The following is a 24,304-nucleotide window of genomic DNA, read 5'->3' on the forward strand; positions in this document are numbered from 1 at the left end:
AGACTCCAAAAACATACCCTGGTACAGCAGAACTCCCAGAGATGTGGTATATTCAGAAGCATAGTATTAAATCCAAAAGGGCTTAAAGAATACAGCAATGCTGCAAATCCAGGATACACAGTCCTTATTTGGTTTGCTCTGCATTTAAAGAAGTATCTTGCAATTCAAGATCTCACCTTTAATAATATCATGTAAGCGACACCTCTTTAGATGCCACTTATGTGACAAAATTAAGTTTTGCTATAAGCAATTACAAGCAGTTCTGTTGAACAGCTTACAGCCAGGCAAGGAGAATAAGCATTCTCTAGAACTGATTTACTATCTAAGCAACTTCACCTGCTAGAAAAGTTATGAATATACATTTTCTAGCTACTTGATTCCATAAGAGAGTTCAATAAATATTAAACCCAGCTTTGGATGTCACCTATGTGCCATTAGAACTGACAGTCCCACATAAATTCTTTTGCACACAAAGCAAGAAAAAATACTGCACGACACCCAGATTTATCAGCAGGATTGGAATCCTTCAAAAAAGATTTTGCCTAGGTTACACCGGATGTTGTCTAATCAAGTGCTTAAAGAAAATCAGAAGATTGGTTTATTTCTGGAATTGCAAGCTTGGAAAAAAAAAAATCAATAGCCTATGTTTTGACTTTTTATCTATTTGTAACCTCTGCATAATAAACCTGTCCAACACACAAAAGAATTATACTATAGATTAAACAGGAGAATGTTTGTTCATGCTAAACTTCCATACATTAGAAGCAAAGATAATTCAAAATACTTACCTGTTTATGTTATGGCACATGCGTGGTATAAGCCTGGCAAGAAACATAAGAGACTCCCAGTGTGGAGCATCTTTACTAGAGATCCCACAAACATAGCTATATGAACGGCAGTCACCCTATAAATTAAAAAGAAAAATAATAATTGAATGTGAGCTTTCCTGCTAAAATAGGTTCCCTTTCACCCTGTAGGCCACGGGACCATATTTTGTGCCAGCATTTAGCAGACACTAAACTGGTGAAGTCAATATGATCAGAGACACCAGGTGAATGAGAAAACAGAGTAAGATGACAGACCTCTCATGAGCTAACAAGAGCATATAAAAAGAAATATTCAGAATGGAAAGATTCATATAAGGTGACCAGAACATAGGGACTGACAGTGTATTGGTATTTTCATGACACCATATGACTAAGTACAGAAATGTGCTGAGGACACTACTGTTTAAAACTGTAATGAAAGCTGACTGCAGAGAGTTACAGAAGCAACACACAAGATTAAGCAGTTAATAGTAAGAGCCGTAATTCAATGCTGATTGTGCAAAGAAAGGTACTTCACAGCTATGACTACCCAGTAAAGAAATCTTCCAAGTTATTGCATTCAATTCCATGAAAACAGCCTTTCTATTTGGTTTATATTTCTGTTGCCAAAGGACAATCCATAAAAATGCACATGGCATTAGCGACTGAAAGAAAACACTGTGCCACTGCATGGATTCAAGTGTTTCCATATCCTGAATAAGTCTGCACTGCTCAGATTCCATTCCTCCTCTCAAGGATAAGGATATAGTACAAGGTTTTTTTGATGAACTTAGTCTAGGACTTACAGAATCATAAAATAGTTAGGGTTGGAAAGGACCTTAAGATCATCTAGTTCCAGCCCCCCTGCCATGGGCAGGGACACCTCACACTAAACCATGCCACCCAAGGCCTCATCCAACCTGGCCTTGAACATCGCCAGGGATGGAGCATTCACAACCTCCTTGGGCAACCCATTCCAGTGCCTCACCACCCTCTCAGTAAAGAACTTCTTCCTTATATCCAGTCTAAGCTTCCCCTGCTTAAGTTTTAACCCATTACCCCTTGTCCTGTCACTACAGTCCCTAATGAAGAGTCCCTCACCAGCATCCCTACAGCCCCCCCTTCAGATACTGGAAGGCTGCTATGAGGTCTCCACGCAGCCTTCTCTTCTCCAGGCTGAGCAGCCCCAACTTTCTTGTCCTGTCTTCATATGGGAGGTGCTCCAGTCCCCTGATCATCCTCATGGCCCTCCTCTGGACTTGTTCCAACAGTTCCATGTCCTTTTTATGTTGAGGACACCACAACTGCACACAATACTCCAAGTGAGGTCTCACGAGAGCAGAGTAGAGAGGCAGGATCACCTCCTTCAACCTGCTGGTCACACTCCTTTTGATGCAGCCCAGGATATGGCTGGCTTTCTGGGCTGTGAGCACACACTTCTAAACCTTAAAGGGAACCACAGGATTACGGGTCTACAAGACAATGAATGGCATAAAGAAACTGCCTGCAAGTGACCAGCATTATTCAACTTTAATGTTGTCCTCAAATACACCACCAGGCATTTACTCAAGTATCTATTCAGGTATCTTGACACCTTTGCACTACCAGCAGTGACAAATTACAACATTGGTATCACGGTCATTTGACATTTATGTTCTTACATCAAGCTCTTTATTTTCAAAGCCACAACTCTTAAACTTCACTGCAGCCTGCCACACTGCTAGGAAGCAGCCTTCAGAACATCCCTCAAATGAACCCATTTACCTGCACCCCCACAGTTTTGATTGGTAACAAGAAGGCATTCAGTGAATGTAGGCTTGTAATTTGCATCAGCTTCTCCTGGTCTTCTTCGGTTGTACATGCTTTGACCCTTTGCAGCAAAGTATGTGGCTGTGCAAAGATGCAGAAAAAAACATGTTAAATGAAGTCCCCAAACACTCAAACAGAACTTACACAGTACAAACGAAATTATTATTTAAGTAGCTGTTTGCTTAAATTTAGTCTACATTTATCCCTTGGAAACTATTTAAAACACACCCTTCATTTAACAACTAAATTTTGGCAAAACCAATTGTATTTGATTAGACTGTATGTATTTCAAGCTGAAGCTCTCCAAGACCGTAAGTGAAGCTTTTTTCCTATGCTCATTCTCTCTTTCACAGAACTGTATTTTTCATTTTTTGTCTATTTCATAGACAACAAAGCAATATCCTGTTATGCTACACTACAATATGTTTTAAATGACAAGCAGATGTAAATCCTCAACCTTCAATACTTATAAAAGTTTTGGAAGTTGCTCTGAACTTACACCTTAGAACAGACCTCTGCCAAGAACTTTTCAGCCCCCCTGTAGTTTAGTTCAGGTGAGCTTACAATTATCACAAAAGCTGTAACAGTTAAAAGACTGCGAACTGAAACACCACCAATTAAAAACTTCAGGTTTTTGTTCAGGACATCTGTTCCTCAACTCCTGCACTTTCATTTAGACATTCAGGGACTCTTAAGGATGCAAATCTAAAGTGTTACAATTATTTCAGGGAGGGAAAAATCTTTTTCTGATACTAAGTGATTTGCAGTACCTCCAGAAATCTCATCTGCGCAAAGTTTAACAAACAAAATTTATTTACTATTTGAAAGGTCTGTAAGCTTCCATTATCGAGAAAACATTCAACACTTGCACCAGTCATGGTGATAAAAATTCTACTGTACTGTAGTGAGTGGCTTCAAGTGAATTGCACTGGGATGAATTATTCCTTAAAGAGCCCAAACAAGTAGTTTTAAACTTCTAGCAGCTGAAACCTCATTGCACACCACTACAGAATGGTCTTATTACTTTTGTTAGAAATTATCAATTTTGTTACCTTCTTAACACTTGCAGAAAAATCTGCCACTATTTTCAAAATGTTGTTTGTTTCAGGGAAGTCTTTGCACACATAAGGTTCTTCAGCACAAATCACTCTGATTGCCAGCCCAGGACCTGCAATGCAAAGTTGAAAAAGCATTATATCAAACAACAGGAACCCGACTTTCAGCAAAATATGCGGCAGCATCTAGGACATCAGGTCAGTTATTGAGTACAGTACATTTTGCCATGGTACCTACACTTCAGTTGTCTAAACACCCTACAAGACCAAAAAAAATATATAAGCAGTTTATTCCAGAACAATATTTCTGTTCAGGACATTTAAGCTTTATTTACCTACATCTTAAATTGGCTGATTGTGTAAAGCAGCAGTTAGTGGTGACGAAGTGTGGTGGATGGCAAGTCAAAGTGAACAAGAACTTCCGCCTTCATTTTGGTAGGCAACTGGGATAAAAGAGCTGGCTTTAACGTACAGCTGAGTCTCCACTGGGTTTAAAGACCTCCGACAGCTATTTGACCTTTAAACTGCTTAATACAAAAGCATATGTAATTTGCTTGAAGTGTCTGAAGACAGCTTCTTACATTTCATGCAATGCAGGTGCATTAGCACAACAGCCTACGCACTCTGTCAGCGACTACTACACACCCTGCAGGATGATTTTAAAACATATGGACAGAACAACACACCCCTCTTAAAAGATGTGGATTTTCCTGTATTATATACTTGGATGTTTTCTTTGCAAGCTTTTTCAAGTTTGGTGTTTTGTTTGCTGTTTGTTTGGGTTTGGGGTTTCTTTGTTTTGTGCAATCTTTTCTCCATGCAATCATTTTCAAAACAGCAAATGCCCCTTAAAAAGGCAGGCAGATAAGCCATTATTTCACATGAGACACATTTGACAGCTCAGGCAGCATACAATTGCACTTGACAGATAATTCTTGCTTTAGCTTATACAACTAAAAAGAAACAAATGCAGCTAAAAGCAAACTCAATTACAAACTCCTCCTTTAATCACTATATGTAATAAAGCTGCTTTGAAATGTTCTTTTCCTGAAAGAGGATCCCGCTTAAATAAAAACTTCAATCCATCATCAACTTCTGTGTTTAGAGGTAAGTTTTATATTCCAACATACTGCAGGTTAAGTATCTTCTAAACAATACTGATGCGATCCTTAGCCTGCCATTAAATAGCACAGACCAAGTCTCATACCTGGGAAGGGATGCCTTGAAACCAGCTCTTCAGGAAGACCGAGTTCCCTTCCTAGCACTCGCACCTCATCTTTGTGAAAGTCTTTCAGTGGTTCTATTACTTTACCCTTAAAAAAGAAAAAGCAATTTACCCTCCAGTGTACATATTCAAACAAAAAGCCTCTAATGTTTAGGTTGTGGCAGTCAAACGGGCATGCTTTTCACAGAATGGCTGCCGATACTTACATAAACACTGGAGAAAGAAAAAAAAAAAAAACAAAACAAACAACTTATGGGTGTGAATACGGGCTTTGCAAAAAAGCTGCAGGACAAAACGTAGGACAAGGAAGTTTAAGTTTGTGCCAGAAGTATCAATGGCTCAATCAGTGTAGACAGAGGCAGCCTGACCTTGCAGCTATGTCTTCACAAATTCAGACCTTCGTTGTCATTGCCAGATGTCCAAACCAATCTAAAAGCCTTGGAAATACTTTGTGCAGCAATGAATATTAGAACCATGGATCATTAACAATTCCTCTTCTCTCCTGTGGTTGAGCACTTCCTAATAACTGAGCACCTTTGACAGGGCTTTTATGTGATGTCTTGTGTTGGTTCTTTCTTAAGAGTATTTTATAATACTGTTAGAGAACTTACCATTCTAATGCCAGAAAAGGCAAAATAGGGCAGTCTCCTACATTTACTAACACTTAGAGCTCTGCACAGGAAAGGTATTCAGAAATCTTTTCTGGACTTTGGACTAAATAGTCCGATTTAAAGTACGATCAAAGGGACAGAACTTGGGCTGCTTATCCTCAGCTCAACATCCTGTGCTCATATTATCTTCAAGCACTGGTCATCTTCCATAGGGGTCCATGTTGGGCAATTTCAGAAAGATCTGTGGGTTCTTAAAATTGACAACTGGCAAACAGGCTCTGTGCCACCAGCATGCTGCTGGCAGACAGCCGATCAGGTTACTAGAAATATGATGCAAAAGCTGCAAAAGAACAGAAAGAACTCATCCCTGTAGGCACCTGAAGGAACTACTCCTAGATTTCAACCCACTTAAGTGTATCATTCTCATTCTCTCTCTCCAAGGAGAGAATAATACTATGCTTGCAGTGCTGAATGTTACAAGAGGTTTAAGAGGAGGAGAATTTTGGCCCTCTCTCAACAGGAGTGGATTATCTTTTCACTGAAGCACTGTCACTGGTCTTACCTGATTCCATGATGTGCCAGACCTTGACTATTTAGATCCCCTTGACTATTTAGATCCCCTTGACTATTTAGATCCCCTTGGATCCCATTATCCCTCACTACCACAAACTATGCAGTTGAGTTTCTCACATTTGGGGAAACTGGAGGGTTCAGCATATCTGGAGTGCAAGGGATGAGCCTCACCCTGGGAAAACCACCAATAATAATAATAAGGGAAATAACAAGGGAAGAGAACACAACCGCTCACCACCCACCAACCAACACCCAGCCTGACCAGAGCAGCAATCTGGGCCTTCCGGGTAACTGCCCCCAGTTTATATACTGGATATGACGTGCTGTGGTATGGAATACCCCTTTGGCTACTTTGGGTCAGGTGTCCTGTCTCTGCTTCCTCCTGGCTTCTCCTCCTCCCTGGCAGAGCATAAGACATAAGGTCCTTGGTCAGAGTAAACATTACTTAGCAACAACTAAAAACATCAGTGTAATCAGCATTGTTCCCAGACTGAAAGTCAAAACCACAGCACTGCACCAGCTACTAAGAAAAATGACTGCTACTGCTGAACCCAGGACAGTATTCACCCGTTATTCCATACCATTCACACCATGCTCAGATCCCACATTTTTTCAATATATCATCACTGTTGGTATTCAGAACAAGATACAACAGAAGGAATAAGTCGTATCTTATGATGTGTACCATCACATCGTGAATTCCAGCTGAACCAGAATAAAGTTGTCTGGGAAGTCTTAAATCACACTGCTGCTAAAGACATATGGTATTGCTCTGCTTCCTTACTAGAATACAGGTTTGTTTTGAGGGTTAAAAAGTAAGAGTGAGGAAACAGCTTTCAGCTTGCAGCTGAGAACACCACTGTCCCCCTGAAAGAACACACATTCAATATGTTGGCATCTTTCTCAGTATCCAGTACTTAAACAATTTTAACTACTTTGAGAATGCAGCAACTAGAAATAAGTGTAATAAATTGCAATGTATTACAGTAGAACCTGAAGGGCCTCATCAGAATAGGTTCTCATCAACATGGGACAGTTATAGCAACAAAACAGAGGTTGTTCAGTTTTGGTACTCAGTTTCACATCTGTGAGAACCAGAAGGATTCATCAGAAGTATCCCATTTTCATTTACCTCTTCTCTTAACTTCCGAATCAGCTCTGTGTCATTATGATGGGTTTTGATGACTTCAGCTTTGCCACTTGCAACAAGGGAAGCACTTTCAATGAGATCAGGTCTGAGGGTACCCTGAGCAAGAAAAACCTCTTCAGGTTTCAGATTCATTTCTCCAATAACTTCATTGGCAATCTGTAAAGTAGAGAGGGGAAGGAAAAAAAAAAAAAAAAAAAAAGAAAAAGAGAAAAAAACCACATTCCAATATTTTTTTGTTGTCAAAGGTCTGAAGGAAGATAATGGATTGCCCAACATGCCAAATGCTACTGAGCTGCAAAAGCACAAATAGGAGGAGTAATTATGACACTAACCCACTGCTGAAATAGTCCTATAACCCTGTTTTTGGTGAACAGAAAAAGGAAAATATACCTTCAGACTACAAGAATATCATTGCCTGTTAAATGCTATGTTCTCCGTCCATCACCAGCACTCGTAGCTGATAGATGGAAAATGGCTTGTCTTCAACAAAGCAACACCCTAATTCACCTTACTCACTGATTTAGTGAAAAACATTACATGCGAGCTTATGCAACAGAAATGAATGGCCAACCAACACAGCATATCTAAACACTATGATGGATCTAACGCAATGCGTGAGAACAATGTTGTGACCACTGACTGGCTGCCAATAGCGTTAGGCTTATGGTAGTGTACCAATGGCTTTTTTAGTCACCCACAACTTGCAAGACCACTGATGCCACTGAGTCCACAGTACTTAAGAATTAAACAGTCTCATGTAGATGATGTATCTAGAAATTGTATTATTAAAAAACAAAACAAAAAACCCCCAAAAAAATGCAACCAACAAATAGTTATAAATATTACCTTAACAAAGGTGTCACCAATAATTTTTCTTTTTTCTTCAGGACTTGTAGTCATATTTAATGTCTTGCTAATTCTTTTACGTGGAGTTCTGTCCTCATCCGAGATGGGCAGGGTTGTTGTACCATTGTAGAATGAATGAGCTGCATTCACCACTGCATGAAATTACAGGAATTTTTTGGCAAAGCCAATAAAAATTGTTATGCAAGGTTGCAAAAAATAAATTTCACTCTATTGCTTTAAAAAAGAAAAAAAAAAAGAAAAAAAAATATCATTCCTGTCCTCTGACTATTAACTGCACTAAATAAGGCTGTTCAATACCTCAAGAACTATTAGAGGGGGGGTGGTCAGTAGGTCAAGAGAGGTTCTCCTTCCCCTCTACTCTGCCCTGGTGAGACCGCATCTGGAATATTGTGTCCAGTTCTGGGCCCCTCAGTTCAAGAAGGACAGGGAACTGCTGGAGAGAGTCCAATGCAGGGCAACAAAGATGATTAAGGGAGTGGAGCATCTCCCTTATGAGGAAAGGCTGAGGGAGCTGGGTCTCTTTAGTTTGGAAAAGAGGAGATGGAGGGGTGACCTCATTAACATTTATAAATATATAAAAGGTCAGTGCCACGAGGATGGAGCAAGGCTCTTCTCGGTGACAACCAATGGTAAGACAAGGGGTAGTGGGCTCAAACTGGAACACAAGAGGTTCCACTTAAACTTGAGAAGAAACTTCTTCTCAGTGAGGGTAACGGAACACTGGAACAGGCTGCCCAAGGAGGTTGTGGAGTCTCCTTCTCTGGAGACATTCAAAACCCGCCTGGACGCCTTCCTGTGTAACCTCATCTAGGTGTTCCTGCTCGGCGGGGGGATTGGACTAGATGATCTTTTGAGGTCCCTTCCAATTCCTAATATTCTGTGATTCTGTGAACTAACTGTAAAAAAAGCATTTCATTTCTTTTATTAACCTATTCTAGAGGGCTTTTTTTTTTTTTCCTCCTTATTATGAGGCTAGGAAACCATGTGAAAGTTCAGTTCTTGCCTTCTTTCTTAAATTATAATCTACTTGCTTTATTTAAATAGTTTACAAGATGGTATTTCCCCAAGGCCTTTCGGCAACCAAAATTAAATAATGCAGTATTTACTCATGGTACATTATGCCTCTTAGTTTAGAGAGTCTCTCAATGCAGAGATCAGCTAGGAGGCTCTTCAGCATCTTTTACCAGCACTGAACTCCTTGACCTACAGAAGGAGCACTTCCAGCAAAGGGATTCCTTCAATTTGTTACTGTGGCAGCCTGCCAGAGCCCAGGTTTATCAGTCTACAAAGTGGAAGAACATGACACAAATTTTTCAACTAATAAAAAGTGGAAATAAATAAATAATAAAGGGAGGGGAGTAAAAGCAAAAACACCGATGTGTGCAGAACAAAGTTAATCTTAGACTTTACTATGTCAAGAGACTGCAGTGCAATCTGCAAAATGTTAAGATGCAGCTCCCTGTACTGTTTCACATTGTCAGACTAGTGGAAAGCATTGCTCACCTAGTGTCATGCTTCCTCACCAAAACACAAGAGAATCACTTGACAACAGCACTTACACACAGCCCCAGGAATAGGCAGCTATTACTCATGAAATAAATCAGTCAGGCAGTATAAAGCAGCTCTTATTTTTGCACAACTCAACCATACAGAATGTCTTCTCTGACCTCCTCATACTTCAGCTACCAAAAAGCTCTAAACCTTCTTATCAGCCATGACAAGGTACCTTCTGCTCCCACATAATATATTGCTTCTCAACAAGCTACTCCAAAACCAACTAAAACGCACCTATTCAGAATATAAATAAGAGATCAAGGACAAGAAATAAAGCCACAGTGGAGCACCGCTAATCATGTTACTGAATAAAACTGCAATCAAATTAGTTTTGCAGAGGCTGAAAAGGATTACTCATCAGCAGAAAAGTGACTGAGATGCATGTCCACTGCTTTGTTGTGTTCCAACAGCAGACTGCAGCTACCAAAGAGATGGATCAGTTCATTGTACGTTCCCATCAAATAAGTAAGGCTTACTATCTTAGGTTTGAAATTTTGTGCATAGGCCTAGGTGGATCCAAATTAGCAACCATGCTATGTTAAAGTCTGAGAACTGCAAAGATAAATTCAAATCAATGAAACAAAACACTCAATGTACATTTTAGGAGACTGGCCACATCATTAGTGGTATCAGGTACATTTAACAAAATTATGATACCTTTAACTTGAATCCCAAGTTTTTTCAGTGCTTCCTCCACGGACTGGCTCTCTCTTTTGCGCATAAATCCATTATCTATGTGCACAGCTATAACCTGATCTCGGTTTAAAGCTCGGTTCAGGAGAGCAGTACAGACTGTGGAGTCTACACCACCACTGAGTAAAACCTAAGGATGAAGAAAAAAGAAACAAAACAAAACAAAACTTGGTCAGCTGTTTACGAAGAAAATGTTAACAAATAATTTAGATACAGCTATGAGGATCAGAACAGTCAATGATCTGAAGCAAACAAAGTCAGGTAGTGCACTGACCCAACTGTGCAAACTTTCCAAACCTGTTTAATATAGTACCCAAATCATGACAATTCTGCATTTAATTAACCCAAGTAACTTAAGTGTCAGTGTTTGTCAGGCTTTTGCAAATTATCTTTCAGCTTCAATTTAATCTACTTACTAGAACTTTTGATGAGCCCACTTTCTCTTTGATGTCTTGAATGCACTGAAGCTCTCTATTTTCCACTGTAAAGGTACCACTGCATCCCGCAATATCATAAAGAAAATTCTTCAGGATCATTTTTCCATTCACTGTGAGGCTAACTTCAGGGTGGAACTGTGCTCCATACAGTTTTTTAGATTCATTTGCTATGCCTTCATTGGTGCAAAGAAATTAACATTAAAAAAAAAAAAAAAAAAAAAAAAAAAGTGATTTATTCTGCCACACTTTGGCACAAATCACCAAGCAAAATTCAAGATTCTGGTTAAGATTAGGAACACAAATACTGTTACAGATCTAGAACATGCTATGTCTCAGAAACCATGAAAACCACTCATACATCCTAGGAAAGCCATTGTGAAAACAGGAAATCAACTGCCTTTATTTTTTCCTCACCATACGATACCTTATACAACACCACAACCAAGCCAAACTGACACAGCAGCATCCACATTAATAGGGTTGTGCTGGTCAAGCTGTGAAAACATCCCTATATTTGTACACTGGACGCAGCAAAGTTCACATAGCAAAGCAACATATAGAGTGGTCTGAGCAGGCATGACCTCTAGACTGGTTTGAGAGCAAGCCAGAATATGATGAAAAAGAATGAATACAGTGAAAGAGACCAACTTTAAGTCTTTTAAAAGGTCAGTTTTTCCCAAATTAGTTACCTAACTTAAAAACAGTACCTTAAGATTTTTATTTTTTTTTTAATGAAAATTTTCAAATAAGCCAGGTGAATACTTTGAGATCTTATTAAGTGGCTCAGCAAACTGAAGACCTCTCCAGGTCTCCCATAGCCTAGAAAAAGAGACACAAAGAGGCTGTTTGGCATTAAATAATTTGAGTAGCTTTCATAAACCAAATCCTAAGGTCCTACATTTTCCTGTGTGGGACAACCTGTGTCTAACATCTGAAACACTGTTTTCAGTAACACCATTATTTTTGCTCAGTTGAACACTCATCCAATGACATTAAATACAATAACAAGTTAATCAAGCTTTAATACTCAGGTAGTGTTTGACTCGTACTATTATAGTGCAAAACCCAAACATCGCTTACAATGTACACAACAGTACATGTCTTCCTCTGCCCTGCCTTAAGGGCACACAATATTTATTTCAAAGAGAAACAACGCATGCATACTTTAAAACAGCAAACTGTAAAAATAGGGTTTTTTTAAAGCACCAATTTAAATACAGGACCATTCATTTTCATGTCTATTTCTTTATCATCATGACAGCACAACATACAAGCAAACTCATACAAGAAATTGTTAAAAACTTACCTGCAAGTTAAATAACAGAGATTCTGTTCCCATTTGGTTCTAATTACTCTCTGCCATAATTCTTTCCTTTAACCAACATTATCAAAAGACAATTTCAGTATAAAATAATAATACCTGCTATAATGTTCCCAGACTGTGCAACCACTTTGAATCCATCAGCTACTTTATCCACACTATCTCCATGAGTGAGGAGAACAAGCTCCTCCTTCTGAAGGCCCCTAAAGAAAGATTAAAAACTACAATCAATTAAAAAAAGAACAAACACCTAACCACCTGCCTTTCCAAGAAAAGCCCTTAGGAATCCAAATAAAAGCACATGACTGACCAGGCCCATCTAAAATATATGCAGGATTTCCTTCTTAAGAACTGTAACATCCAGCTCCAAGATGCCTCCATTGGAAGCTGTGTAAGTTCTTGCACAATACATCCCTCATGCAGGAAGTAATCTAATTCAGGTAGGTTTGTGGGGTTTTTTATAAACATGCCAATAGGGAAGCATCCCCTCTGTGATGTGTAGAGCTATCAAGAGTCTATCAGGATATCATAGAATCATAGAATAGTTAGGGCTGGAAAGGACCTTAAGATCATCTAGTTCCAACCATATGGAAGTATTGCTTTTCATTTCAATTAAGTGAAGTTTTCTTGCTCAAAACTAAGTATTTTCAGGACAATTTGGGCACCACAGACTTCAGGCAGGGTATAAAGTTCTGCAGCAGCCCTAGTGGAGAAAGTTAATAAAACTGGAACACTGGGTATGAGTGAATGCTTCAAATTAGTACAAGGAACTTGAGAGATGTTGACAAGCTACCAAGCAATCTAATTCTGGTTTTACAAAAACCTCACAAAGCAATCTTAAAGGAAGGTAGAAAAGAAAATTGCTTCTGATTTTCTATTCTCTCTCAAAAACTGGATGGCTGCCAAACAATACAAGACTAATGCACTGTACAGCAAAGAAGACAAGAGCTTACTTAACACAAAGACTCACGTTGTGGTACACATTACCATGTCTCAATTAAGACACTCTACTTTAAAATACTACAACATTACACAACATTCTAAGCAAATATATCTCTATTTCTAGAATCAAATGAGAAGTTATGCCTAAGTATTTGTTTAAATGAGTGGTTTGTTTATGTACACAGTCATACAAGTTTTACTACAAATTATCAGATAAGCATGGGTGCAATTTCACCATTTTCTTTAAAATAACCCTCCTTTCATCCAGACACCAATTTCCAGACTGGTATTTCCAATATTGTTTTGATAATCTAAAATGTGTATGCACCTGAACAGTGAACATGTGTTATCCAGAGTAATGCTGAACACTCCGTCTTCTCTAACACTCTTCTTGTGCACTGTACCTCCAAACACCTTATTCATCATCTGTCAAAACAAAGATACTACATGAAAAAGCACCACACAACCTAGTACCAGTTTATACCTCAGTCTGCCTGTGACTGACAACTCTAGCCCTCCAATACATACCAACCTAGTTTTTCATTATTATACTCATTTAATACTTCGTTTTCCAAAGCTGTAAGAAATCTCTTCAACATTAATCACCGAGCTGTACTGGGCTTATTCCCTTCGGCTAGCTTTTCGTCAGCACAGCCAGGGACCACTGCCGTGCAGAACGAGCACCAGAAATTCCCAACGGTAGAAAACAGGTAGAGATTTGCAAAATAATGCATATGCAATAGTGTACATCTACTTGCACTTATAAATAGGTGCTCTGCAAATCAGCTGAGTAACTGAAGCCAGTTATCATTAAAAAAAAAAAAATAAATAGTTATGCTGCTAAACAAAAACCTAAGTTATCTATCCTTTAGTTAAGGACCCTCAGTTAGGCTTCAGCTTCACAAAACCTGTCTCCTCCGCTCTAGAGAGCCAGCCAAAAACTTGAGTCTATTCCCTTTGTACTACTACAGAGTAGTACAGTTTTCATCCAGGTTTTCTCTTCCTAAAACCTCACCTTGTCGTTTGAAGTTGGGTATCTGCATCTTAGGTTTCAGAATTCTCAAACATTTTTTCTCCTTGCTAGTATAACTGACAACTTTAAAAATACTTCTAGAGTTTTACATTCCAACTACTCTAGTTTTCAGAGATTTAATGCTTCAGTTTAGACCCAGTTTGATATTATACTGATTGCACTTGACCAATTTCAATTTTTTATAATGAAGTAGTAGTATGTTAATATGCACACTTAATTCATTTCTGTAAAGTCAGTCTTAAGGAACTCCCCTACTTGATGCTAGATAACAGGGTTTTCAATTTCCCTGGCATTTTAAGGCATATTTTAATATAACACTTTTCCCTTTAGAACAGGGAGTGCCAACACCATTTCTATGATTACCAGCATTCCTAAAGATTTTCCAGACCAGTAAAAATCACTAACTCTGGAAAATCACAAGTTACACAAGCAGAAGTCATGCATCTAATCCACCCCTTGTCTTCTTAGAAGTTTGTTTTTTCATTCACAGCTTGGATCTACTAGATCACTGCAGGATCACCAGTAAGTCCTAAGGTAAATAAATATTAGATGCTGGGGGAGGTGTTTAAGCACTAAGAACTATGCTAAAAACATTCCATATTGCACTTGTATTCATGAAGGGCAAATTTTCCAACACCAACTAGAGAGGATTAGTTAATGACTTCCAGGTTATATTTATTATGACAATAAAAATTGAGGGTGGAACTTAATTCACAGCACTTAAAGAAAAAACATTTATGCTATTAATATGGCAAAGCCAAGAGAAGAATACATAGTAAACTCAGTTTAACAATTAGGATTTTAAAAATATCTTTTGCACATGTGGCATACTGCTTCTATTTGAAAAGAAGGTCCAGTAGCAGTTAGTATCAGAAACAAGGCCTAAGAGATGGCTATAGACAAACATAACTTGCAACATCACCTGCATGCCATAGCAGATTCCAAGAACTGGTTTTCCTATAGTAAATATTGCTGGGTCAAACCATGGTGCATCTTCTGCATACACAGAGTTTGGTCCTCCAGATATAATAATAGCTCTGCAGACAAAAGATAAAGTAAACATTAACTAAAATGTATACTTTACTTTGAAATATCTATTTGCTTTAAATACTCTTAGAACTCTAAGTATTCCGATATAAATTTTATCACAGATATCCTAACATTATAGCTTAACTTTGCTATGCTATAGCTGTCAACACCAGCAGCTTAACAGAGAGGTATTTAATCAGTTTAAACAAAGTCAAATACAAACTACCTTAAAAAGTAACTATTTTAATTCCTCACAGGTGAGTATCAACTGCAAGAGAAGGCAAGGCAGTTAGGATCAAATGCAAAGTATTAGCATTAAGATACTTCACATATGCACCATCAGCAAGGAAGCTGCGTTCAAAAAAACAGACTCCTAAATCTCTAGAGCTGCTGAGAAAATGTCTCTTAATCCATCCTGATTACAAAGTAAAAAGGCATTAGCAACAGGTTGTGAATTTAAAGCCCAACACATGCAAATATGTATGGTTTGAAGTTAATACTTCAGGCTGTAACAGAAAATTAAATATTTTCCAAGGGGAAGAGAGAGCTTTTGCAAGCCACAATGATTTGCAAGATCATGAACTGCAGAAGCACCAGCCAGTTAGGCAATGCATTCTGGCCTCGGCCCAGGATCGAACACGGGTGTACCATACCTCACATACTGTTTATTTCACAGAGAACATCAAATTTGTTATTTGCAGAAAGAAGGCGGAGGGCTGGACAGAGGCATTCCTCAGAGGCAAAGTACAGCAGCTTGTGAGTTGGACAACACAACATTTATTTCTTTGTATGCTGGGATCCACAAGTGAGCTTTGGAGTAAGCATATAGCTGACAGAGGTGCGGATGAAAGGGATGCCATCCAGAGGGACCTGGACAGGCTCAAGAGGTGAGACAGCACAAACGTCATGAAGTTCCAGAAAGCCAAGTGCAACATCCTGCACCTGTTCAGGACAATCCCCAGCACAACTACAGGCTGGGCAGGGAATGGATTGAGAGCAGCTCTGAGGAGGACTTGGGGGTGTTGGTTGATGAGAAGCTCAACATGACCTGTCAGTGTGTGTTTGCAGCCCAAAAAGCCAACCATATGCTCAGCTGCAAGAATACTACACAGAATGCTATTTAATATTAATTAAAGGAAATACAGCCACACAAAAATTGAACATTCTTATGAAAAGTCAAAATAGCTATACACTGTCCTGTTCCAAAAAGGACTCTTAAAAATCTACTTTTATCCATACCAATTTAAATCCCACAGAACACAGAAAGGTTATCCAATGTGCCCAAGCATTAAAGAAAAAAAAAAAAAATATGATCTGAAGGCAAGGGATACACCTCTATCTTCTCAACTATCCAGGTTAAACCAGCATGGAATACAGATTTTGCAAGTTTTACTGCAATACCATGTAATTTCTTACATACTTACTTGCCTTAGTATGAATATAACTTTTTCTAGTTTACTTTAAACCACTTCCCAAGCTATCTGACCCAGCTTTGGAAAGCCTGTTTGCAATGGACTGAAGGCACACCAGGATCCATGTAAAAATACCAACAGTAAAATGCATGCATTGACACCCCAACCTCAGGACTCATGCCAGAGCTCAGACAGTGCCAGAATTCAGACTTGCACCAGCACAGCCCGTGACTGTGATGTCCCTTCAGCCCTTGTGGAAGGAACTTGTGGAAACTCCTAACATTTATGTCATATTTAGACAAAACTTGTCAATAGAGATTGCTCTGAAACTATGGAAAAGCTGGCTTTTTAAACACAACATATAAATACAGTTTAGCAAAATGTTCAGTCTTGCTGCTTGTCTCAAACCTTAGCACAGATCAAAGCACAGTTCCTTGGCCCATTCAATGCATGGGTTGCAATACAGAAACCTGATTATTCCCATGACACATGGAATATATATAAAAATCTTGCAGTAAAACCACAGACCCATTTTTATGGCAGTCCCTGAATAATGATACCCAGTGGCTGACATCAGTATTTGTTGAGCTTTCCTGGATGCAAACAACCGACTGAGATTGTGGACACAAAGCTTACTGATCAATCTGGGTAACAGATAACCTGAAGTCACTATTTAACCCTGAGAAGTGACATTTTGAATTAAGAGGTTTTGCCACACTTTAGAAAGCAATTATTTGGAATGACAAGTCCAACAAGTCTAATTATAGGACTTTGAAAAACATTCAATTGTGAAAAGAAAGTGGGAAAAAAATGTCTTGTCACTACAAACCTGCATCAATACAGCAGAGATCTGAGACTGAACATCATTAGTACTATGACCCACACCTCATACCCAGCACAGAGGAGTTGCAGGTATTCTTTTTAAACCAGCAATTAGGTATGTCCATCTTTTAAAGACTTGATTGTTGGAAAACAGAAACAAGATCTGACAAGTATTTTTCAAGACATTCCTGAAAGATAAATTCTTCACACAACAGCTACCTGATACACCCAGCAGTTCCTGAGGTTTCTGTTCACTGTATTTTCAGAACAGATCAATAAATTTCCATTTAACTTACTAAAACATACTGTTTATTGGTTCTCTAATTATCAGTGATTAGAAAAATGAAATTCTCAGTCTTATCTGTTATCAGGCACAACTAAGCAGCACACATGCATCGTATTTCTGCATTTGTACCAAACTAAAAAGTAAAATTTTTGATGATTTGTAGCCTTCAGGGTATTTATTTTCCCCACCCAAAAGAGATGTATACCCTGGTACTTCTAATAAAGCAAGAAAAAGAAATGTACAAAGTACTAAATGATTGTAAGACGTTCTCTCACTGCAAACAACAAGGGGTAGTTTCAGTTAGCTTTTTTGGTTGCTTCCCAGAAACTGTTTGGCATAATTATGATTTACCACAATACCTTCAATACCCAAGTTAGTGATTTCTATTTTTTTTTTTACTTACACTAAACAATTTTTAGAAACTCACAAGTCTTGTTTTCTTGGTTAATAGCTACCCTTGCTTAACAGGTAAAACAGCAAGATCACATAATTTGTTGCAGATCCATTTCTAAAATGCAACCTCTTGAACTATACTTACAAATGGAAATAATTAAAATGACACTAAGGCATTAAGAAGCAAAAAAAATTATTTTGCTGCACAAGTGTCCCCAGCAAAGCTTGAGTGTTTCTGTGGATAAGTTGAAGATGCAATCATTAACATCATTACAATGAAAACTATTGCTCATAAAACCCCAGGCAATTACCACTGCAGTAGACATCCACACATCCTGTTAGATCAAAAGCAGAGAAGCAGCAGAAAGCACAGTCAGAGGCATTGCAGGAAACAACCTACCGAAACCCTTGTTCTCTGATTGCAAAGGCTGGTGTTTCCAAAGGGAAGATCTCAGACTGGACAAACAGCTCACGTACACGACGATCTATGACTTTTCCATACTGAGCTCCGGCATCAAGTATGACGACGGCTCCCTCGTAGTGGTGCTGCCCATCCTTGAGCTCTCCTCCAACATTCTCTGGCTGTGAACATCACTCATATCAGTGCTTTATGGTGACACATTACAGACCACAGACTTTAAAAATGCTCTCTCAAATAACTAACATCCGCAAAGCTTACTAAGGTGGCCTATATGTTAACTTCTCAGCAAAACAGGAAAGACTAACTGAGAAACTTCTTCATGCAAAGATCCTTAAGTTTATAAGGATCAGTAGATGGGTGGCAACATAAAGTAGCCACATACTAATATAGCACATCTCTCCCAGTCAACCACACAAACATGACACCCCCATTCCTCAAAACAAACAGGGCTCAAATTAGGGAAGAAAAATTCTAAGACACTAATGAGAGGAAAGCTTTCCATAAATAAGAAATCATGTGCCCTGTTCACCACTACAGTCACTCCAGCTTTTTCCATTTTACAGTTCCATATAAAACCCAGCATACTCTATGATAATTAAGAGCATATGCCTTTTTCTTGAGCAAAACAGGACAGTGCAAAGGCAGAAGAAAAAAGCTTTTCCCCATTACACTGCCTCATACACTGAATTTCAATTCACATTACCTCCTGGAGAGAATAAAAAGGAGAAATTGAGAACAAATGTCTCTAAATGATTTAAAAAAAAAAAAAGCAAACCCCCAAAACAAGTAAACAAACACACTCCCCATCTCAAAAAAAAAAACAAAACAAAACAAACCCCAACCATCTTTTGAATGCAGCATTCAAGCAGATGGTGCATCGGAAAAAAAGCAATGGTTCTCTTTTCTTTGACCCCATCACATTTGCACTGGTTGGCCAACTTCAGCTAAATCTGAAAGAGGGCTAGAATATGCAAAGAGGAGGTTCTTCTTAAAAAAAAAAAAAAAAAAAAAAGAGAGGCAGCTATTCCATGGAAGTGTCCTTATCAGAGGATCTTCAAGGAAGAATGGGAACACAACCTTACTGTAAGACACCAATACATTAATGCAGAAAAAATTCTGCTGCTGAAAGAAATTGCTTACTTTAGGGGTGTCTTTCACTTGACTTAAAGCTTACACTGTTTCCCTGACAATACAATTTGATAAAGGAAAAACTGGGAAGGGTTTTACTTTGGCAAACACTGCTTCAAAACACATCCTGAAGTTTACAATTATTTCAAGTTTTAATTATGGCATGCTGGAGTTGTTCTGCATGTTTGTACCAGGCAACACATCTTCTGACCAAGGGCTCACAGGAGGTTCCCACCATTCCGAAGGATGCTGGGGCAGCCTTCAGCATGCCATGGCATTTCCATGTGGGTCAATAATCATGCCCAAATCAACCACAGGTTAGTCTGGAAGAGAGCATCATCCTGCTGGGACACATTCCCTCCAACAAATACACAGCAAAGGCCTTTGAGCTTTCTTCCTCAACTACAAAGAGACATCTCCAATAACTATCTTCAGATTAGTGAAGGAAGGCAAGCATGCTGGAAACTTTCAAAGTTTACACTAGCTGGAAGAGGTTTTATCTAAATCAAAGGATGTAAGTGGAAAAAGTAGTGCAAAATTCCTCAAAAGCCTAAATCAGGGTTAGAGTCAGTTACTTGATTTCATTCTTTAAGTTTGTAGCTAAGTGTGCCCAACAGAGAGCTCTTAACGACTTTTTACTCTTTGGTTACACAACAAAAAGGGCACATGTTGGAGGAGAGCAGACTTCAGCAGCAAACGCCCCTTCAAACCCTTGGTCAGATGGAAAGAGGTCACCAGAACTGCCTTCCCTTCCAGCAGTATGTATTTACTCTACACTTGTAGAGTAATTCTGGGCATTTTCACCTAGCAATTTCTGCGAAAGACCCCTTACTCTTTAATGCCCTTATTCTTTCTTTCCTGACCCCATCTTGCAGCACTACTGCTTTTTATAAGTCTTTAATTGTTTCAGAGCATGTACTGTAGCTTGTATCACAAAGGGTCTGAGCCCTGCAGTCCTCTCGGCTTCAAGTCTGATATGGTCCACTACCATCTGCAAAAGACCAGCATGGGATGCAAGCCATGGGCAAGGGTGCATAGCCAGCCCTTACACAGATGCATCCCACCTGCCAGCACTGCTGTCCACATATGATGCCCCAGTGCTTCCCAACCTGCAGAATGAGTAAGAAGAAAGTAGTACAACTCTGCAAAGGCAGCTTTTACATTTTACAGTCAAAAAGACTAAACCCAAGTTATTGTTGTTGGCATCAGCTCTGCTGGACTGACAACCAAGCGTTTACATCTGTAGCTAGTAAATAAATCTCATTTTCAGTGCCCTACCCTGAAGGCAGAGAGCTGCTTTTGCTTTGAGCAATCATGTCCATTTAGTGGGCCTAAGTACAGCTTTGGGGGAGATGTGTGTGAAAACAGCCAGAGCTCAAAGTTATTGGGAGGAAACTAAGAAATGTTGCATAAGGCAGCATAAGCAGGTCTGTAACTCAAATGAACCTTCACCTTCCTTAGCTCTCCTCAGCAAAAGCAGGACACTGATACATCCCACTTCATCACAATGAACTGGACAAGCCTCCATGTGGCAGTCCCTGGGATGTGAGCACTTGGCTCCCTTCACTGAGCCCATCCTGCTGCACAATGATCAGAAGAACACACTCACAGACAACTGCATCAACATAAGAATAATTTCTTCGTCATTTATATGGCCCTGAGAGATGGCTGTTTAAGGCTTCAAGTAATAGCTCATTGCACAAGTTTAGCTGGGAGTCCATTAGTACTCTCCCAAAATCTCCAATCCAAAAAAAATCATAGAACCATAGCTAACCATAGCTCAGGAAGTTTTTCTTCAGATGATGCTAAAGGCATTTTAAGCTAAGATCAAGTGGAAGCACTGCATCAACTGAGCAATACAGATCTCCTTATGGGGAATACAGAAGATGAGCAAGACAATGTGCACCTCAACAAAAAGGAAAAAAAATTAAATTGGTGGCCTAATAACTCACTGCTTCCTTAGATGTAGGCTTAAACTATGGGCAGAAATCATTTCCTCCCAGTCACTGCCCATTGCAGCCAACTTTGCAGCATGTCCCCAGCACACATCCAAGAAAGCCCCATCCCTGGAGTTAACACAAGCACTATCACCATACAGACTGTGTCAGAGTTTTTGTACTTCACTTTTGAGCTAACATAGAATTGTAAGGAGGTTCAGCTCTGCACAGAGTCCAATAGAAACACTACCATAAATCACACAAAAAAAGGAGAAAGGCCGTAAGTCAGTACAGGATCTGGCTTTATTTATTTAAAGGCACAGTTCCAAGCCTAGAGATTTTTAACCCAAATTTAACACGGGAAACTTTTTTTTAATAAAAATCAAAAAAGGAGCAGATGCTGTTAACGTGCAGCCAACATGGCAGCTTAGCTCATGTGTTTGTGTACCATACACATGACAGGAGAAAGATGAAGAGGACACCAGGCAGCCCAACTCCTGCCAGTAGAGGGTTGATGGAGCCACCACCTCTTCCTAGTGGGGATTCTCCAGTTTCTAATAAAAGCTCTTTTCCCCCATCCTTCAGTAGGGGTATAACTGGAGTTCCTTGTCTTCTCCTGGTCTATTTTCACAAAAATCTACAGAGCTTGCTATTTGTGAAAACTTCTCTCTAAGCTGGTTTGACCTCTGTCCAAGACAGTTCAGGGTGATGAGGCACAGCAGAGGCACAATTCTGACATCCCGAGAGTTGGACTAAAACCAGAATGGAACTTGTGTATGCCCAGGGAAAAAGCCGGGGGGGACGACCTATATTCATGTAATTTAAATCACAAGTCACCCTGAAGACCACACCATACACAAATATACATATATGAGTATTTATATATACATTAAAAAGAAATTATGAGTTCCAGAACAAGCTGTGGTGGGAAACCTGCCATCATGTTAGCATGACCAGCTGAAGACACCACGTATCTTTTTTCTTGGTGTACCTACCTAGCACTTTAAACTAAGCTTGCAGGTTACTAATGGCCCACTTCTGCAGAACCAGGGAATTTTTCAGCACTTCACACACCCACCTGCTCATGTGATTTTCACTAATGCAATTTATAAACCACACTAACATAATGAACAGTCATATTCTGGAGTACCAAGAAGCACCTGGCAGAGCCCAGTGTGCAGCAGCAGCCCCTCTGTCCAACCCCTCAGCTTTCACCCACATTAATAACTTAGGACATGCCTAAACAAGGAGCCTTGATCTAGCACTTTCAAGTCAGCACAGGTTTTACAAGAGCTTAATTGTTTCCCTGTGGTATTAAAATTAGGCAGGTAGAAGAATACTTACTCATATTTTGTGAAAGTGTAACAGGAAAGTAACTCCTTCAAACTCTGGCAATCCTCAAGACTGATACACAGCCCCCAACCCATTATCTCAGGCAAACTTTAATATACAGAAGTCACATGCAGATTTCCAATGGCCGCTGGGACTCAGTCCTCTGCGGAAGCTGCTCGCGTTACCCACTTCCTGTGAGAGCACAGGTCTTGGAAGATGAGCTTTGCATCACACGGCTTGCTCTGGGTGCAACCACCCCAGGAAAGAGGAGTCCTCCAGAGCAGCCCGGGACACAGAAGGAGATTGTGTCACTGCTCAGGGAAAAGCACATCAGAAACTCAATTGGGGACCAACTGGGTGTCCTGGGTTCAGCAGTAGCAATTAATAAAAATCCTCAGTCACTTCTTCTTGCAAGGTAGATAAAAGTATAGAACAAGGCTTTCATCGTACTACAGAAGCAGCTTGAGGCAACTTGCAGGGTTTGGGTTCAGAAGTTACATTTACAAGAAAAAGCTTCAACTTCATACAGGCACACGAGTCATTTTGTCACCCCAGCATACAAGATCTATTCTGACACGCATCTGTTTTGCTACTGTCACTGCAAGCCAGACACGGAGTGACACCAAAGGAGTGGCATGACTCTGGGGGTCATGGACCAGCACAAGGACTAGCATGGGCTGCCTGCCCGCTCCTGCAGCAATTTAACAAACCAACTTTTCTCTCAGGTTGCCCGAACGACTAACCGTTCTGCTTGCGATGTGACAGCCAAACAGCGCGGCTCCCTCCTAGGAAAGGCGCTGGCCGTACCCCCGAGAGCCCTGTTTCGGTATCTCCTCGCGGGCTGTGCAAGGCACCTAGCAGACCCTGCCACCTCACAAGCCAATATTCAAAAGAAATGCCATTGTGGCATTACTTAATCTTCCCAGAGCAACCGCTATGGCGACCGAGGAGCAGAGGGGCGCGGGACACAGGGGCCACTGCCAAGTGCCGGCGTAGCGGACGGACAGCAACGGCCCTCACGGCCGCACGCCCGCCCAGCCCCGCTCCCTGGCCTGCTCCTCAGGGCCGCCGGCAGCCCCCGGGGAAGCGGCTAGAGGAGAAGGTCAGGCTCACCGCACCATGTGCCCGAGGCCGGGCCCAGCAGCAGCGGCGGCACAAAGCGCCCGTTAGGCCCGGGGCAGGCGGCTGGCAACGTCCTGGGGCGGGCCGCAGCAGAGGGAGCGCGGCGCTACTGACCTTGGTGTCGCCGTTGCAGAGGGCCATGGGGTCTGCCGGGGACGCTTCCAACGGGCGGGGAGCGGCGGGCAGGCGGCCCCGAAGCGGGAAGGGGGAAGAAAGGGCCGCGAGAAGCCGCCGCCGTGCGATGAGCTAATGCCGCCCGGCTGCGCCTCCGCCGCGGGGAGGAGGAGCCGCCCGCGCCGGCTCCGCTCCGGCGGAAGGGGCGGAGCGTGGGGCCGGGCTCGGTCGG

General features: G+C 40.5%; 1 protein-coding gene across 2 annotated transcripts in view; it reads right to left on the reverse strand.

Annotated features, from left to right (window-relative positions):
- Positions 1-24,222, reverse strand: part of GMPS (guanine monophosphate synthase) — a 30,898-nt gene extending 6,676 nt beyond the window's left edge. For both annotated transcript variants that reach the window (XM_080624372.1, XM_080624373.1), the window contains exons 1-13: positions 24,073-24,222; positions 18,419-18,600; positions 14,999-15,113; positions 13,372-13,469; positions 12,201-12,304; positions 10,760-10,953; positions 10,308-10,473; positions 8,076-8,227; positions 7,212-7,385; positions 4,878-4,983; positions 3,668-3,783; positions 2,571-2,696; positions 789-904 (exon numbers count right to left, since the gene is read on the reverse strand). In XM_080624372.1, the coding sequence (XP_080480498.1) occupies positions 789-904; positions 2,571-2,696; positions 3,668-3,783; positions 4,878-4,983; positions 7,212-7,385; positions 8,076-8,227; positions 10,308-10,473; positions 10,760-10,953; positions 12,201-12,304; positions 13,372-13,469; positions 14,999-15,113; positions 18,419-18,600; positions 24,073-24,099 (1,676 nt within the window). In that variant the 5' untranslated portion in view covers positions 24,100-24,222. The remainder of the gene's footprint in view (positions 1-788; positions 905-2,570; positions 2,697-3,667; positions 3,784-4,877; positions 4,984-7,211; positions 7,386-8,075; positions 8,228-10,307; positions 10,474-10,759; positions 10,954-12,200; positions 12,305-13,371; positions 13,470-14,998; positions 15,114-18,418; positions 18,601-24,072) is intronic.
- Between the last annotated feature and the right edge of the window lie 82 nt (positions 24,223-24,304).

This window comes from Psittacula echo, assembly GCF_963264785.1.
Source record: "Psittacula echo genome assembly, chromosome: 7".
In the NCBI taxonomy this organism is placed as follows: domain Eukaryota; kingdom Metazoa; phylum Chordata; class Aves; order Psittaciformes; family Psittacidae; genus Psittacula; species Psittacula echo.